Source organism: Dermochelys coriacea, chromosome 2 (assembly GCF_009764565.3).
Source record: "Dermochelys coriacea isolate rDerCor1 chromosome 2, rDerCor1.pri.v4, whole genome shotgun sequence".
Classification (NCBI taxonomy): Eukaryota; Metazoa; Chordata; order Testudines; family Dermochelyidae; genus Dermochelys; species Dermochelys coriacea.
In genome coordinates this window covers 206,453,805-206,473,313 of record NC_050069.1, presented here as the reverse complement: position 1 = coordinate 206,473,313, position 19,509 = coordinate 206,453,805, and the positions used below count along the sequence as shown (strand labels likewise).

The window sequence follows — 19,509 nt, the reverse complement described above, 5'->3', positions numbered from 1 at the left end:
TCTTTCACAGGAAATGCAGCCCATTCTATTCCAGAGTCTCTTGGTACCTCCCCCACATCCTTTTGAAGAATCATATGTCCAAAAAAAACAAACAAACAAACCAACCAACCAGAAAGCAAAATTTGCCAATTTAAGATTAATTGGCTTGCTTTAGACCAAATACTCCTCCATGTTACTAGCTGCTGATCCAAGCATGAACTTTTCAGCTTTTTCCAGCCATATTCTAGGTTACCTCTTCAGGAAAGAGGTTTCTCTTGGTGGTGGTGAGAAGCCTTACAAGACTTGAATGACTGTTTAGTAATTTTGAGACATAACATTCTTTCCACACTTCATATACTATTACTCCTTCACCATGGGATATTAGGCATTTTAGAGGTGTTGGCATAACTGGCCCATTTAATTGCTTAGTAAATACCCAAGGGGTGAGGAAAACTGGCAGGTGTTTAAGTCTCAGTGAGGTCCAACAACAGAACAGGGACTATTGGTTGGCACAGCAAGAAATGAAATTAAGTAAAGGGTGGAGAAAGATAAGAAAAAGGGAAATGCCAAAGGAAGAATAGTTTGCTGAATATTTTGAATTTGGGGATGGGAAGAGAACAGGTTATACCCTGAAAAGCAAAAGTTCATAAATATGTAAGGCAAAGCATTTAGATACCACTTTTCCTAACTTTAGTGAAGTCAACTATTCTGTTAATTTTTTTCCTCGGTTCTTCCACATCCCCTGTAGCAGAATGTTTTCCTTGTTTCAACAGGACAATCCTCCGATACCTCACCCTCTTAACAATGCTTTCTGGGGCCAGGAAAGATCCTAACACACACTACTTGGCAAACCTGTACCTAAGGAGTATAGCTCTCTAAGTAAGTTTTATTGTCCCACGTTCTTGAGACAGAGACCAGACGTCTTATCAGCCACCTGAAAAAATCAAAACAGCTACATATTATTTTGTGAAGACTCAGCTATATAGCACAACAAGGGAAGCTACAGCAAAACAGCCAAAATGCACAAGGACAAACATAGTATGCAAGAGTTAGAGTAGTCAGTTATATCAATGCATGGAGCCGAGTGATTAGACAAATAAATGTAAAGATTTGCATCTGTTTTTTAACCCATGAAAGCTTATGCCCAAATAAATCTGTTAGTCTTTAAGGCACCACCAGACTTCTTGTTGTTTTTGTAGACAAATAAATATCTATCTAAAATAGAAGACTAAGTAGTTGTAGACACTAACTTCTTTTCAACAGTGACAAAAGTCTGGATAAGCAAACTTTCTGAAATCAATCAAATCCATGCAATCACATTAACTATCACAGGTCCATGCTCTGAGATACTGAGCTAATCTTGGTGACATCACCTTGCCATATGTCTCAATGCCACTTCCCCCTTTAGATAGGGGCATAATTTAAATTTAAAACTCCATTATACAAGCTGGTATAGCACATCAGTATCCTCTCAGAGCAAAAAAAAAAATATAATAAAGCTGGGCTAGTTGATTTTCAATCTGTTGCCTCTTTCTATAAAGTTGCTTTAATTAGGAAACCCCTCTAGATGCAGCTTCCCTAAATTACAGCAAGTTTGCACAAGTTTGATAGATACCAGAGAGAGAGAGAGAGAGATCTGGGATCAATTTTGGACTTCAAGTCAGTCTACAGCCATTTCAAGCCAACCTGCAGCCAACTAGAATGTTGTGGCTGGGGAAAAGAAGGAGGTAAAGTACAAGCAATCGTTTCAAGAGGAATTTATTGTGTTGTCTGGCTACCATTAAATAGATATTCACCCTTATTAAATAGAAGTTCATGTTTGGCTTGTGTTATGCCTAGCTTTCAAGGTAAAGTACTGCTATTCTGTAATGTCAGCTTTCTGTTGTAAATACACTAAGCAATGCCATAAGAATGGGGGGAGAGGGCCATTTTGTTTTTTAAATGGCCAGGAGTATTTCATCTCAATAGTATGTTTACCTCAGCAGGGAAGAACCAGAAGAAGAGATTGCTGTTGTGAGTCTTGTTCACTGTGAGATAGCCAGAGTAACTCTTCACATTTACTCCTTGGAGAGGGCCAACCAAACTTAACTGCCTTCCTAGAGAGATCAAAAAGATTCAAACAAGCATTAATAAAGAGATGGGTATTCAGGTTAACATGTCTGTCATTACAAGGAATAAACCCAGGGACATACAGATCCCTTACTGACCAGAGAAGAACAGCCCACTGCCCACTACCCAGTCCCCTCCCATAGCAAATGCCACCCCTCAAGAAGCCATACTTCCTGGAGCCAACCCTTTCTCCACGGGATCTGGAATGGGAATTCATCACTCTGAAGACCTCAATTGTGAATAGGAGGCAACATCCAAGAGCACTTCTGCTTCTCAAAATTTCTACAGCCTGAATACAGAAATGCCTCCCTTTCCCTCAGTGTTAAGGATATTAGCGGGATTCTAAAATGCAAAGTTCCAAACTGAAACTTTCCAAAGGCTGGGATGGTTCAGATTGCGTGTGCCCGGTCTAGAGATGAGCTTGAATTTAGAATTTACATATATCTCAATTCTACATTTATTACAAACTCACACGTACAACAATCAGGGGAAGAGGAAGAACACTGATCCCCTTGCTAAAAGTCAACAAGTAAAACAGTTACAAGAAAAGCAATGGAGTTTCTCTCATCAATCAGGCCCTCTCTCGGATGCAACTTTTCTTGTATGAGATGCAACATCTGAACCCGCTTAGTCACCACCTACATTCATATCATTTGTCACGTTTGTACCAATCTAAGTGAACAATTTTAGAGGTGTTAAAATGAGACTGCGCATTAACTAGTGAGATTTTACTCATCAAAATTCTTATTCTTCTATCTCCGTACTTTTCAAGACACTTCCATAGCAGAGGGCTATAGTTAGGCCTCAAGTTTCTAATACCTCATTACTTTTAAAAGACTATTTTACATTATTTTTAGTAGTATTTTATGTAGCATCACAGCTAACTAGATCTCCACTTGCCAAGCAAACAGTTCATTATGCTGCACCATCTCCTTATTGTTCAATGTCTACACGGGGATAAAAGCCCCGCAGGTCAGCTGACTTGGGCTCGGGCTGCCGGGCTAAAATTGGCTGTGTAGAAATTCAGGCTCAGGCTGCATCCTGAGCTCTGGGACCCTCCATCCTCAGAGATTTCAGGCGCCAGTCCAAGCCCAAACATCTACGCGGCAATTTTTCAGCCCCAGAACTTGAGTCAGCTGACCTAAGCCAGCCACAGTGTCGACATTACTGAAGCTTGGAAGCTATAGGGTATCGATAGCTGTTCCCAGGCATTAGTGAGTTAGTAAGGTTCTACAAAAAGTTTAGAAAGAGATAGGTTTTCTAGACAGGTAGTTTGTAAACATCTTCTTACCTTCCTCAGTTCTCCCACTTTCAATATAAGGGGTAAGGAAGAGCGGGTGCCCTGGGTCTCCTTTTGATGGTGTGGAACACTTGATCCTTCTAAACATGCTGCGAAAGGCACTCCATTGTTTATGAGCAAGACCTAGCTCGAAGGTCACACTCAGGCTCAGCAAAGTCAGCAGAACAGTCGCCTTCCACATTTTGTCATTTAATCCCCCTAGAAAAGAAAGCATACCACAAGTCAGATACAAAAAGGAACTTGCTGCGGCAATCACTTCGTTTTGCTTAATGGTTTCTCATGTCATATAGTTTTATCGCCATCTTAACACACTATTATCTAATATCTAATGCAGAACAAAGCACTTTCACTTCTTTAAGTTGTTCTCACTTCCACAGCAATAAAGCAGAAGTGTAGAGTTGCTGCTGTCTTACAAGCACAAAGCAGACAACTTGCACTACTGAGGGGGATCTGGAAAGCTTTCACAAATATTCTTACGAGGCAAGATCCCACCTCAGTAATATTATTCTTAAATGAGAGAGTGGCCCAAACTACAGAGTACAAGTCTTGCTCTTTAGTATCTTGAACTTTGGAGTTATTTCCTTCTGGGATATTGGCTCAGGCCCACACCCACATCGGAGTTAAAAAAGTGATTTTTGCATTTTAAAAACTTACATATAAGTCTTATGTGCAGCATTCAATATTGTTTCTCCTTCAATGGTTGTAAGTACAAAACCCACAAAAACAAGGAACAAAACACCAACACAGAAAGCAGACAATAAAAGTCAAGCCCAGTTGCCCAGTCTGGGAGAGGGCCTGTGTGAGAAGCAAGGGCTGCTTGAAAGCCTCTCCCTGGGGAAGCCTGGGGTAGAGCTGTTACTTTCCTCATGGCAGAGCCCAGGGAAATAGCAGAAGAGAGGCTGGGCCAAGGACTAAATCCTTGTGACCAAAGAGGAAAAAGAGCTGCATGAGCTCTCTGAGGGTCCAATAAAACAGAGTGAGACCAAACAGGGCTGGGGCAAGAAAATGGTAAGCAAGCCACGGGCAGCCTGGAGATAGCGTGAACCCTTGGAGCTGAGCAGTGAACCAGCTGCCTGGAACTCTCGCATTAAGGGTCGTCCCCCAGGACTTAGGAGAAAGCAGGGTTTCTCAAGTCTATGTAAAGAGTGGAGGCATTTTGAACGGTATTTGAAGACCCAGAAGGAAGATCTTATATGTTACTAAGATTTGTAGCATGCTGTTATATACAAAGGGGAAATCAAGGCACTGGTACATCTAAAAAGATTAAGCAGAAGCAGCAACCCTCTTGCAAGCATGTAGTGTACCACAGGAGCCCAATTACAACAGGTTACTCCCCCCTCCCCCACAAAGTATTCCTTGGAATTAAAAGCAGTGTTTCTTCACAGAGACATTACAGAAGAAACAAAACATAAGGAAGTGCAAACATTTCAGCCCTCTGTCTCAGTTTTACTGAAAAGTTAATATACATGTAAAGACAAATATTTACACAAGCTGTTACATTTAGGGCCCCTTCCACATTGAGGCTGGAGCCATGTTAGAAGCAGCAGTTTAAAATCGCAAGAGATACTGCTTCCTTACACAGGCCCTCTGTAAATACACTCAAGGCTTAAGAGACCAAAGTAAATCAATGATAATTCCAGTTGTGTTCAGAGATCATGCAGCAACAGAACTGCTCTCTAATGCAAAAGAAGTTTGCCCTAGCTCTAAATTGATTTTCTTGTATTGCAGATTGATGACAAATGAACCTTTACTGCCACACACATCTCTGCTAAGAACAGAATGACCTCAGAATGTTTCCTCTTATCCTTCTTTCCAGTTTTAGCCCTGAAGAAAATCTTTGCAGAAGAAAACTGATGCTTTTGCTTGGATTTTTGTAGCTGCTTCAATTCAAGTTTTTCTTCACTATTTTAAGTCATTCATTTAAAGACTGTAATATATTTAAGTACATGTACTTCAATGTTCTTGTGACTTTCCTGCAAGGCAGACACTAATAAAAAAGGCCCCACTAATCATATCATACAGGAAGTCCTCAGAATTTAAGAACATTTAAGCACGCTTCAAATTTTCCCAATGTGAAAAAAGTTCATAGATCCTACTGACAATCCATTATACAAGGACAAAAGTCAGCAGTATATCTTACAATTGGTTTAACATTAACTGCACTCCACTCTGCAGAAAAGAGGCATTTAAAAATGCCTGTGATTGAGAAAGCTTCCAGTGTGCATCAAACTCTCAGAATGCCAAGTCTAAGTTTGAAGTGCCAAAGGGTACCATGTCCTCCTACCCAAGTTACTTCCAGTGGTTGAGTGCTCTTGCTGACCCCCTGTGATAATGCAACTCTGTTTTAGAAAGAGAATGCCAGATAGACATTTTACACGCGAGGGGATTTAGTAGTCAAGCTAACGCTAACTGGACACTGTCTGTGTTGAGCCCTTCTAGGCTCCTCTTGATCAGTGCCCAGTTATACAACTGCACTTACTCATGCAAATAGTGCCATAAAAGGGCCCCGTTTCTCACCCAGGCGATGGGGAATCTGACGACACCCAGTTATTTATACTGGGTGTCTTCAGCCCAGGCCCCAGCTCCTTACAACTTGTAAGGGCCCCTTGCCCTTTGCAGGCCTTCATAAATCTCTCTAGCTTACCCAGGGAGTTCTCTGCACTCTCTGTAGGGATGGAGTGAAGGGCTCCCAACCCTGGGCTTCAGGAGTCTCCCCAGAAAGGCACTCCTGCTCTTTTCCCTCCAGCTCTCTGGAGTTTCTTCCCTTTTAAAGGCCTTCTCTGCCCACACATAAGTTACAGGTCTGGAATTAGCCCTGCACCCAGGGCACCTTGGCATCCACCTCACCAATGTGAGGTCTATACACCCTATGAGTCCCATTTAGCAAGCCACTGCTAATCTATTGTAGGGTTGCCAGCCGTCCAGGTTTTACCCAGACAGGTGTTTTTTGGCTTCTGTGTTTGGGTTGCCTTTTAGGGTTGCTGGGTGTCTGGTTTTGGGGACCTGGCAACCCTAAATGGCACCCGAAGCAAAAGCCCAGTTACCACAGGGCATGGGGAGACGCCAGATCATTAACCCGTGCAAGCCCCTGCTCAGCCAGGGCTACCTCCTACTTGCAAGGTGACCTGGGGGGATGGAGGGGGAGAAGCAAGAGATATGGACTAGGCCTTGGGCGAAGAGGTGGAGCGGGGGGTTGAGGAAGAGGCAGGACACGGTGTGGGGCTTCAGTAATCCAGTTACCAGTAATTAGAAAGGAGGTAACCCTACTCTATTGGGCTACTACAAAAAGCAATATACGAGGACTTTGCCATCTCCATACGAGACCTCTACCATTATCTTTTAACTATTTGCATGCGTGTGGTGTGGATTTATGTCAACAACCAGCAAGCTGTTTTAGACAGAGGAGTCTAAGTAAGTGCTACCTTGGGACAACAGAATACATGAGACAAATAGTTTCTAGGATCCAGATCGGCTACTTTATCATCACTGTAGGAAGCTAGTAATGTCAAAAATAAAGATGAGGTAACAGCTCTCATTGATGTGTAAGTAGCTAACCTAATTCCAGCTCTTTATAAACTGATGTTCTTTTCAAATACGTTTAAGAAAATTGAAGTGTTCAGTAAAAAGATTAGCTTCTCAGTGACAAATCCATCTAGAAGTATGTAGAGCTACTTTGATGGAACAAATTTATTATAGGCCAAATTCTTCAAAGCAGAGCAACCACTTTGCAATTCACTGCAAGTATAATCCCGTCTCAAAGCTATTTTAACCAGACAAAGAAAGATCACCCCAATGTAATGGTGATGTAATAGCATATAACAGATGGAGGGGCTCTTGGAGCCAATTATCCCTGTACGTACACACACACACACACACACACACACCCCCACGCTGCAGATGTAGCAGGAAGAAGGGGTGTTATTGCAGGAGAGGGTCAAGATGTCCTTCCACCATGATCCTCTGCTGCATCTTCAGCCCCTTGAGACAGTTGCTGCCAAAGTACAGTAAGTCAGAGCATCCCTGTACAGAACAGCAGAAGGATTAAGGAGGGTGCAAAACTGAGCTTTAAACCAGATTTGCACACGCGTGCGCACGCACACATGCCCCCGCTCCATTACCAGTGCCTTGTGCAGTTGAGTTATGCCCCTGGGTCTGCCTATTTATGTGGAAATTAAGTGTCTCTTTAGAAAGACCACAACGGTAATACATGGTTTTAATGTGTCCAGCATATCTTACTGGTAATGCCCAGTTCCTGTTTCACTTTGTATTTGTAGTCCTTGATCCCATATAGCTGCTAAAATACAGCCATTCTTCCTGATAATTATTAAGTGACTTATTCTGGATTGATTGTGATCATCATGCTTAATAGAAACAAAGCTAAGTGCTTTTTGAGCTTCTGACAGTTCAGCAACGTAGCACATGCTGCAAGGGGTACAAGAAGCAGTTAGGTAGATGATTCCTTACATCTTTTCACTTCTTAGCAATGTGCAAGAACATCCCAGTTATGTGGTTCAGTAGCAGCAAGACTATACTGTAAGGCTTAGAATGTGAGGCAAAATAAAAAGATGGAACTGAAAGTAACATTGAAGTTAAACTATACACTTTCACCATAATGTGAAAAAAACCACTACTTACACCTACATAAAGTCAGTCAACCATTTAGTGAATACACTACCTAGCATTACGAGTTATTTCCTTTTATGGATTTAACGAGGAAGACAGTGTTATCCGGCAAGCCCAGTCTTGAGGAATGGAAACTAGCGAAAAGGCAACCGGGGTGACCATGCAGGATGAGATTTCACTCCTCAAACCTTGCTGATTCAACTTTGTATGGTGCAATACAGCCAAGCCAGTGTATTCCATGGACAGCTAACCCTAAATTCTGCAGTACCCTGGAAAGTGTGGTAGCGTTATTTAATTTTTTTTTTAATTAAAAAAAAATCAGTACAGTAACCCATGCTCCTCCTTTGGAGGTTTGAGGAGACGGGGAAGAGAGAGATGGGATTTTCAAGGCATCTGCAGAGGGAGTCTAGGAAGCTCTTTGGGCAGAGGCCGTCTTTTTGTTCTGTGCTTGTACAGTGCTAAGCACAAGGTCCATGTTGGAGTTCCAAGGCATATTTCATTCTCTCTTTTTTTTTTTTTAAAAAAAGAAGAACCCTCTACTTTGAAATTTAAATGAATTTTCTAGTCTACTGCAAAAAGGTGCTGCAGAACCCAAGGAGCTTACTACATTACTTCACTGCTGCTCCCCTCAGTGGAAATAATTAACAATGTTGGCATCTTTAGGAGAACTAGGACAACATACATCAGTATTATAGCTGAGGGCTGGGCAAACTACGGTCCGAGGGCTGCTTCCAGCCTGTCAGACGTTTTTATCCAGCCCTCGAGCTCCCGCTCCACCTGCCCGGTGCTCCCCAGTCCCCGACTCACAATTCCCTTGATTTCAGAGTAGCAGCCGTGTTAGTCTGTATTCGCAAAAAGAAAAGGAGTACTTGTGGCACCTTAGAGACTAACAAATTTATTAGAGCATAAGCTTTCGTGAGCTACAGCTCACTGCATCGGATGCATTTGGTGGAAAAAACAGAGGAGAGATTTATATACACACACAGAGAACATGAAACAATGGGTTTATCATACACACTGTAAGGAGAGTGATCACTTAAGATAAGCCATCACCAACAGCAGGGGGGGGAAGGAGGAAAACCTTTCATGGTGACAAGCAAGGTAGGCTAATTCCAGCAGTTAACAAGAATATCAGAGGAACAGTGGGGGGTGGGGTGGAAGGGAGAAATACCATGGGGAAATAGTTTTACTTTGTGTAATGACTCATCCATTCCCAGTCTCTATTCAAGCCTAAGTTAATTGTATCCTGTTTGCAAATTAATTCCAATTCAGCAGTCTCTCGTTGGAGTCTGTTTTTGAAGCTTTTTTGTTGAAGGATAGCCACTCTTAGGTCTGTGATCGAGTGACCAGAGAGATTGAAGTGTTCTCCAACTGGTTTTTGAATGTTATAATTCTTGACGTCTGATTTGTGTCCATTCATTCTTTTACGTAGAGACTGTCCAGTTTGGCCAATGTACATGGCAGAGGGGCATTGCTGGCACATGATGGCATATATCACATTGGTAGATGCGCAGGTGAACGAGCCTCTGATAGTGTGGCTGATGTGATTAGGTCCTATGATGGTATCCCCTGAATAGATATGTGGACAGAGTTGGCAACGGGCTTTGTTGCAAGGATAGGTTCCTGGGTTAGTGGTTCTGTTGTGTGGTGTGTGGTTGCTGGTGAGTATTTGCTTCAGATTGGGGGGCTGTCTGTAAGCAAGGACTGGTCTGTCTCCCAAGATCTGAGAGAGCGATGGCTCGTCCTTCAGGATAGGTTGTAGATCCTTGATGATGCGTTGGAAAGGTTTTAGTTGGGGGCTGAAGGTGATGGCTAGTGGCGTTCTGTTGTTTTCTTTGTTGGGCCTGTCCTGTAGTAGGTGACTTCTGGGTACTCTTCTGGCTCTGTCAATCTGTTTCTTCACTTCAGCAGGTGGGTACTGTAGTTGTAGGAATGCATGATAGAGATCTTGTAGGTGTTTGTCTCTGTCTGAGGGGTTGGAGCAAATGCGGTTATATCGTAGCGCTTGGCTGTAGACAATGGATCGAGTGGTATGATCTGGATGAAAGCTAGAGGCATGTAGGTAGGAATAGCGGTCAGTAGGTTTCCGATATAGGGTGGTGTTTATGTGACCATCGCTTATTAGCACCTTCAGCTAAATTGCAGCTAGGCAGCTGTACTGCAAAAAAATAAAATAAGTAAATAAATAAATAAATCTGGTGGGCTATAGAAACCACTAATTAAATGAGGCAACAGTGTGATGCTGTTGTAAAAAAGGCAAATGTCACTCAGATGTATTAACAAGAGTCATTTTTCCACTCTATTCAGCACTGGTGAGGCTCAGCTGGAGTACTGTGTCCAGTTTTGGGCATCATACTTTAAGATGTGAACAAATTGGAGAAAGTTCAGAGGAGGGTAACAAAAATGATAAGAAGTTTAGAAAACAAGACCTATGAGAAAAGATTGAAAGAACTGGAACATGTAGTCTAGAGAAGAAAAGGCAAGGGGGAAAATAAAAATTTTTTAAAATAAGATATTTATTAAAACTGGAATTTTTCATTTAAATTAAGTACACTTCAAAAAAACCTATTTAAAATTAAATTTGAAATTGACAACTTATGTTGAAGTCTAAGTGTCTTTTAATCTATTAATAACATTTTGATTAAGTACAAAAATCTTAATCAGTATGTTTGCTGCCATGTTTTAAAGAAGGGCAAATCACTGAACTGGTGGAAATCACTGTCTTAGCACCTGGAACTAGAATTCAGGTGCTAAACCAGCTTTTGACAGCAGTAGCCTCCTATGCAGGTACAGAAAACATTTTCTTCATTTCAGTTTATTCAACTAACTCAGTTCAGTGACTAGTTCATTCAAAGTTAAGAAACAACTGGAAGTTGAAAAGCAGGAAAGCTTGTTTTCCTCTTCCTATCTATAATAAAAAACTAAGAAAGATGGACACACTGACCAGAAACAATCAGTTCAATTCACTAAACTACTGATCATACTTTCCTTATTTTAATAAACTAGTTTTAAAAGAAAAACATGTTTTGATAAGAAAAAAGTTTATGTATGCAGCATATTTAAGGTACTTTTATTAATAAATATTTGAATTCTGTTTGTGCATTTTGACTGACTTTGAATTTCCATCCAAATAAAGTTTACACAAATTACAAGTTAAATCAAAGAAATTCATCATGCACCATTTTCTGACATAATAAATGTAAAAAATCTGAATAAATGTATATTAAACTACATAATTGCTTAAATAATTGTGTATAATAGTGTATCCTCCTGGTTTGCAAAAAGAAGCCACAAATTTAGAAGAATTAAGTCATGTCATCGCAATGGGAAATGGAGTGAATGAAGATGGAGGACGAAGAGACAACAGGGTTTAGGAAAAACAGGAGAAAAAGAAAAAAAGTTAGCATCCTCCATCTGGCAGGATGGAGGTGCTGCTTCCAGAGAAGTCACATCAGAAATCAGCAAGAAAGTCAGTTTTCCCATGATCAGTGTTCGTTTTCTCACCTTGGGATAAAAAAATGACAAGTAAATTTTGTACTTTATAATTTAATTGAACTAAAAAGGTTTTCCTTTTGGCTCTAAATATACTTCGCAACTAAAGGCCAAGATTTTGCCACTTTTACAATGCATAGTACTGCTGCTGCATTACTACATGTGCAGTCCCGCTGACTGACTGCAAGGAGCTGTTTGCAGAGCCAGGTGCTACTCACTATGACTGAGTGGCAGAATCTGACCCTAGGAATTTTAACACTTTTTTCCCCCAGCAGTGGACCTACCACTCCAATCCTACCAACCACATCTAGGATTTTAAAGTAGTGCAGAAGAGTCAATTCTATAGTTATTTTCTGCCTCTTCCCCCCCCCCCCACCTTATTTCTGTATGAATATGCTGCACTGCCAGCCCAACTGTACCTACCGAGGCAGGCAGGTTTATGAGGAAAGGAAAGCTAATCCATTATTCCTCCCTTCACTCTGATTTGACATTAGCCTCAGCTCAATAAGGCTTTTTTGAAAAATCATCCTCATCCCCCAATATTTTCAACCTAAGTGCTCCTTCTCAACCACAGAAGTGGTCTCTGCAAAACAGGGTTGAGATGCTTATGCTGCTGCTATTTATGTTCTCGGAATAAAAAGGACTTCAGTTTCTAAATCTCAGGAATGGTGTCGCTAGGTCAGCATTTTAGGAGGATCAAATTAACTGATTTTCAGAAGTGCCTTTCAGTTCCTTTGCTGTGGATATTCAATGAAGTGCAGGTGCCTTCCTTGAAATGTTATTGCTGCTTTGGAGCCCTTGCTGGAAAGTAAACCACAATATAGGAAACTGATGCAGTTGCCTTACATAGGTCTTTTTTCTTCTTGATGACAGAAGTTCTACACCGTTAAGTCTGAAGCTAAGAATGACACACATTAAGTGCTATAAGGGTGCATGGTGCTCTGTCATGCACAGGAGAACTATACCAAACAAGTAACAGAGTCCATATTCCACTTCTTAAAAGCACAAGGTGGTCCTACTTATTACTGTATATATACACAGAGAACGGCAAGTTCATTATCGACAGAGTGGAATAGGTGGATCTTTATCAATTCTGTGAGGAAGTAGAGAATGAGGAAGTTCCAGTTGTACAGCATAAATGTCAAAGGAGTCTCACAAAGTCAGAAGAAGTGGGCAGAGAGGGGTCAGGAGAGAAATCTGGGTAAGGTGTAGTGTTTTGAACGGGATGCGGTAGCAGAATGTAGATATATAGCAGTTGGAATTCAAGAGGAGTGTCCCGAAGGCAAGTGGCATAGGACTGGGATGACTGTAAATATATTTTACTTTGATTCACTTCCATTTTTCTGAGCTGGAAAATGTCTCAATTTAGAGCTACCACTAAGTCAGTCTAGCACTTTTCATTAACCCTAAAATCACTCTTCAAGAAATAACTGAAAGCAACTGCAGAATTCTTGCAAGAAATTGATGGAGAGATCTTGAGATTTTATACCACCTTCCCAGCCACAATCTGGATACAACCACCTTTGGTTCATTATGTAAATGGATATTCATTATTTAACCTTCTAGTGAAAAATCTGCTCAGAATGGATACTTCACAATGAAAAAATGGAGAAACATGTTCCACTGGAATCAATTTTGACCACTGCTTTAATGCTGTTCTGTTCATTTACAGGCAGAGTTCTAAATTATACAGTTCAGCTTATAAAACTGAACTGGAATATAATATAACCCACAACTTTGGAGTTTTAAAGCAATCTCCAAGTTACTTCTCAGAGGCGATAAAGGATTCAAACTCCCGTCATGCATGTTCAGTGGGGCAAACACATTATTAATCATCATTTAAGGGAAGGATGGCACATGACTAGGAGGCGGCAGCAGTATGGGCTCTAGTCAAAGCTGCGTCACATACTTTCTGGATGACCATAGGTAATTCATTTACTCCATAGTTCTCTTTCCCAATCTGTAAAGATAAACTATCTACCTCATGTTAAAACTGAATGTTTAATTCACCAATGACAGGTTTCAGAGTAGCAGCCGTGTTAGTCTGTTTTCGCAAAGAGAAAAGGAGTACTTGTGGCACCTTAGAGACTAGCAAATTTATTTGAGCATAAGCTTTCGTGAGCTACAGCTCACTTCACGAAAGCTTATGCTCAAATAAATTTGCTAGTCTCTAAGGTGCCACAAGTACTCCTTTTCTCTTTGCGAAAACAGACTAACACGGCTGCTACTCTGAAACCTGTCACTTAAGATGAGCCATCACCAGCAGGAGGGGGGGAAAAGGAGGAAAACCTTTCATGGTGACAAGCAAGGTGGGACATTTCCAGCAGTTAACAAGAACATCTGAGGAACAGTGGGGGGGCGGGGGAAGATGCCAGCAATGCCCCTCTGCCATGTACATTGGTCAAACTGGACAGTCTCTATGTAAAAGAATAAATGGACACAAATCAGACATCAAGAATTATAACTTTCAAAAACCAGTCAGAGAACACCTCAATCTCTCCGGTCACTGGATTACAGACCTGAGAATGGCTATCCTTCAACAAAAAAAAAAAAAAAAAACTTCAAAAACAGACTCTAGCGAGAGACTGCTGAATTGGAATTAATTTGCAAACTGGATACAATTAATTTAGGCTTGCATAGAGACTGGGAGTGAATGAGTCATTACACAAAGTAAAACTATTTCCCCATGTTATTTCTCCTCCCCACCCGACCCCCCACTGTTCCTCATATGTTCTTGTTAACTGCTGGAAATGACCCACCTTGCTTGTCACCATGAAAGGTTTTCCTTCTTTACCACCCTCCTGCTGTGATGGCTCATCTTAAGTGATCACTCTCCGATGAAGTGAGCTGTAGCTCACGAAAGCTTATGCTCAAATAAATTTGTTAATCTCTAAGATGCCACAAGTACTCCTTTTCTTTCTCCTTACAGTGTGTATGATAAAACCCATTGTTTCATGTTCTCTGTGGGTATATATATATATATATATATATATATATATATATATATATATATATATATATATATATATATAAAAATCTCCCCACTGTATTTTCCACTGAATGCATCCGATGAAAGTGAGCTGTAGCTCACGAAAGCTTATGCTCACGTAAATTTGTTAGTCTCTAAGGTACTGTAAGAATGGGGATTGATCTGGAAAAGGAGGACCAGCAACCTCAGTCTGTAGTACAATAAAAGAAAAATTCTTTAAAAGATACCAGTTCAATGGTACCTCACACCAGACAGGTTAAAAAAAAGAGAGAGATATTGAATGTGGAAAAAGGTTTTAGAAATCGTGGTGAAAGAAGATTCTATGCATATATAGTGGACATGTTCAGCCATAACAGAATATTGGGATGCAATCCATAAGCAAAAGCATTAATTGTTGGATATTTATTACCAAACGATCCTTTGATAATCCTCCTAGGGCTTCCTAGTGAAAGTGATCATGCAAAAGAAAATGAATTAATCTCTCATCTGCTAGTAGCTGCTTGGCTATTGGTTCAAAAAAGTTGTAGTTACAGAAAAATTAAGACATCAATTACGTACCAGCAAAACAGAGGACAGATAGATGCTTAGACATTTGGTTACCTTTTATTCAGTACTCAGAAAAAGAACATTCATCTGCCAAAAAAACACCCACCAGCATGCCTGTCCAATTTTTTTTCTTAATATTAACATCTGACAGCCATATCTGGCCTGTTAAGTATGTGTGTATAGAATTTCACTTAACTTAATAAAATCACTGGAAACAACAAAGGTGTTGTAATAATGCTCATTCTGTAATATCATAACACCCTGTTAAATAAAAAGATCCGATTACTGTATTTCTGTGTAATATCTCTTTAAACAAAAAAAGTTTTGTAATTAGAGTTTTGTTTCTGATATTTACATGACAAGGATTTGTAAACTTGTTAAAACTTCCTATATAAATAGTTAAAGAAAAGCTGAATGTTTGGAGTTCATTGAGACTATCGGATGGAAGTCCTTACTATTTACCCCAGGATTATGCAATACACTAAAACAATTACAATAAGAAACTAAATATGAACAGTGCATGTTTTGAATAAATACTAAAAGCAAAAAAAAAGTTTAAAGAACTGGAGTGTCATTTAATTTGAAAGCCTTTCACTTTGAGATTGAGTGTACTAAATATACACCATGTTTTTTTTACTTCTAGGCAGGATAGGAAAGTGTTACTACACTACCACTAATACAAGCAGACAGCCAAAATGACATGTTTCAATTTATGCATGATAACTAGATCATGCTTGATGCTCAAACGGTTTCTCTATTGTACATCATTGACCTTTGGAGCCCAGAGTTTAAAAAAAAACCCTGGATTTGGTTATAAATTAAGTAAATGTGATGGACACAAATGTTACTCTAGATTAATTGCAATGGAAAAGGGTGAATATATTATAAAGTCCTCTATTGCAAAACATTCCTAGCACATAGTCCTTTGCTTTGTGAAACAGCTTTAACATGACAGTCCACGTGCATCTCAATTGCAGTGAAGCTAAATTTGCAAAGTAGAATTATTTTAAACCATTACAAGTTAAGAAAGGAATCTGTTTCTATACAATACTTCAGAATGGTACAGCATTCCCATTTTGTTTGGCAAAGACTCATGACCCCTTTAGCAAGTAGTGAAATCAATCGCTCTTAGTAGCAACTATCAAAACACACATGGAGCCAAAAAACGTTGTTGAATAAATTACTCAGTCACAGCAGCCAAAAATTCATGAATAGACAGAACCGCACCACAGAGATTCTTATCTTCAGCTGCATTATTCATAAAAAGCATTAAAAGAATGAGTGATATATTTCAACATTTCCTGAGTCTTGGGTTAAGTGCACAGCATATAAATAGCTCACCCAAAACGACAATGAAGGATATTAAAAATGAGTTCTTACCTATTAAACTGATTACCCCAATTCTTGCTTTACAAGCACCAACAAGTAGGAATTTATTCACAGTACCCACAACAACTGGGTGGAGCTACTTGTTAATCACAGCCTTCAAAACTTTTCTTCATAGTACAGCAATAATTTCAAGGAAACTGGTTAAGCAATAACCAGATAAGCTGCTGGCACAGTTCCACAGAGAATGCTTATGCCCACAGAACTGCAATAACTCCGATGGAATGGGCTTCAGCTACTGGCAGGCCTGCAATCCAGTAGGTTCATAAGCTTCTCAGATGCTCTCTGTCTCAAGGAGGAAGACCTTCTAGATCAGATGCTTCTCTAAACTCATGAACAAGAAAAAGTTTATCAACCACCCATTTGTTTTATTTTTTTCTTTAAAATAGCTAGATAGATTCTTCGCATAGTTTTAAATGACTTTTTTTACATCAAATTCTGGATTCTTCTCCTTAAGAAACATTTGGCTGCAACATTGGTACAGTAATAAAAACATCACAACAGAGGAATGGCAGTGCCACATCAGCCACGAATGTTGGCACAATGCTTCATGTCACCGTATCTTTGTGGAAAGATTAGGTCACTGGCCACTTGTCTCAGCAGATATAGGACTTCATAATGATGCTTTGATCAGAATTGGCTACATACGCAACGTTTAGAGATGAATGTGAATTTGATGGGGTCCTGACAATTACTTTTAGTGGAGTACATAATACTGAAGCACAATAGCGAATCTATGCATAAATTTGCAATAAGGTTCCATTATAGGTTTTATATTTAAGTACACATCCCTATAACTTTGGCTAGATACAATTGGTTTGGCCTCAATGTTACATTTACTCTGAAGGCTAAATATGCAGGAAGTTTGGGGGGGTTTTTTTAAAATGGAAAAATGTTAAGAAATTCACACACTTTTTAAAGTTAAGATCATTAATAAAACGTTTATCACAATTTCTTTCTGTCCCTCTGACACCAAAATGGCTTATTACCCATTCAAGCTTTCCACACAGTTAAATTTCTTTGAACTCGTGCAAAGGTCATACATATATGAAGGAGAGAGGTTATAACTAGTGCTGGGAAAAAATTTCAGCCTAAACTTTTTTTTGCTGAAAAATGCATTCAGGTTGATTGAAACATTTCACAAATTCATGTCAATTTTGATTATTTCAAAGAAAAGGGGAAAAAAATGTAAGAAATGTCTAACTGGGGATTCATTTTAATTGAACCATTTTTTTCAGGCTAGATTCACAACACCAAGGAGGAGGTGATAATAGTGGTGCCCCTTACCCCCACACTGTAGTTAGGGAACTCAATAACCTGGGATGTTGGAGACCCAGATTTGAAACCCTCTCTGGAGGACTGGAATCCAGGTTTTCTCCCTTCCCATCCCAGGTGAGTGTCCTTATCATTTGGCTATAGTGTTCTGGGAGTGGGTCTTTCTCAGTCTCTCCTGTTGAAGTTCATTGTGGGTGGGAAAGGGTGTGTGAGAGAAAATGTCTTTATAGCCTGGTGGTCAGGGGACCCACTGCGGGGACACCCAGGTTCCAGTCCCTGGTCCGATAAATATTTACACAAGTGGAACAACTTCAACAGGAAAGATCAAGAGCCATTGCCTATAGACCAAGAGCCATATGGTCTCACCGGAAAGAGGAGAAATCTGGATCCAAACTCTTGCTCCTGGGCAGGGATTCACACCGGATTCTCCCACATCCCAGATGGCACTCCTACCTTGGTTTTGTGCATGCCAAAGGTGCCTAAGCCTTTTGTGAACAGAGCATTGTGCTTTTATCCTAAAAAACAGTTTTAAATGGCCAAAAACCAAAAAGAAACATTTGTCAAGCAAAATGTTTTGTTTAACCTGAAACAAATTTTCTTCTAACTTTTCAATTAGCTGAAAATTTAAAAAAAAAAAAAAATCCCACATTCAGTTCAGGTCAACCTGAAACAGAAACTTTTTGGAAATGCTATCAAATCAGTTATTTGCACAGCTCTAGTTATAACTAAGGTTTTAGGCATTCTGATGCACCCAACCCTAATGTTAGAGAGAATATAGGAGTGGTTTGCCCTCTGGTGGTTGGTCAGGAGTCCTTATTCACTGTTTATAATTACTCCTTCATGGCTTCAATAATTTTTTTTTCTTCCTGTAAATCTCTCTCCTGCCCCATAAACATCATTCCACTTGTTTACTAATTAGTTGCTTCATTTAAGTCACTCAGAGTTTTGGAGGAATGTAGTAAACTTCAGCTACACACAAATTGCATTGATTTCTAAATGGTTTCAGGTAAAATCAGTGGGGTTTGTAGAGCCCAAATTGGAGCACTCAAGTTGTCAGCAATGCATTAGATGGGGAAAGTTTCCTCTGGTGGGCACAGACGAGGCTCTCACACTGTAAGCAGGTGGTAGTGATTCATTCCAGACCTGTTAGGTAACCCCAAAAAGTGTCACAGTTGGAGACTCGGAAAAACATCTGATTGTTTGGAATAGTCTTCACATTTTGAGGCTGCCTCTCCACGGTGCTCTCTTCTGTGAGCTTCTGGCATAATCGCTCTTTCCCTCACCCACAACTCTCCTACTGCAGTCTTCTGTAATAGCTGAAGTCAAAATATCATCACAAGGCTCAGAAAAGTCTGGCAACTTCTCTACTGGACCCCCAGTGTTGGTCATGGCACCCTAGACTAACAGGGGCTGGAATCCTTAACAAGATCAGAAAAACTATTTAATAAAAAGCACATCAGTATCTCTAATGTTCAAGGCATTGGTGCATACTGATCTTCCCACATCAAAAGGATGTAAGGTTGAATTCCTCCCCTGCTCTGAACAGTGTATACTGAGTCTACACTAAAAACCAAACTCCAGGAGAGGCATTGTAGATAACAGGCATCAGAATATAAACCTCAGCCTAAATTTTCCTCCCCACTTTATCCTCTCTGCCCCATAAAGACAAGCTGATCCTTTTTTAGCCTGGTCAGAGCTAACAAGAACCACCTATCAGCATGAGTAGTAACTTATTCTGCATCTTCATGCAGGGTTTAGGCTCAATCTTGGAGTAGCTGAACAGAGAAGCCCTGCATTCCTATGCAGAATT

General features: G+C 40.1%; 1 protein-coding gene across 3 annotated transcripts in view; it reads right to left on the bottom strand.

Moving 5' to 3' along the window:
• The window catches only part of CPVL (carboxypeptidase vitellogenic like), a 99,683-nt gene extending 82,928 nt beyond the window's left edge, over nucleotides 1-16,755 (bottom strand). For all 3 annotated transcript variants that reach the window (XR_006279345.1, XR_006279344.1, XM_038391485.2), the window contains exons 1-3: nucleotides 16,419-16,755; nucleotides 3,380-3,586; nucleotides 1,957-2,075 (exon numbers count right to left, since the gene is read on the bottom strand). Coding sequence is in view for 1 of the 3 variants with exons in the window: in XM_038391485.2 (XP_038247413.1) it covers nucleotides 1,957-2,075; nucleotides 3,380-3,569 (309 nt within the window). In the remaining 2 variants the exon portion in view is untranslated. The remainder of the gene's footprint in view (nucleotides 1-1,956; nucleotides 2,076-3,379; nucleotides 3,587-16,418) is intronic.
• Between the last annotated feature and the right edge of the window lie 2,754 nt (nucleotides 16,756-19,509).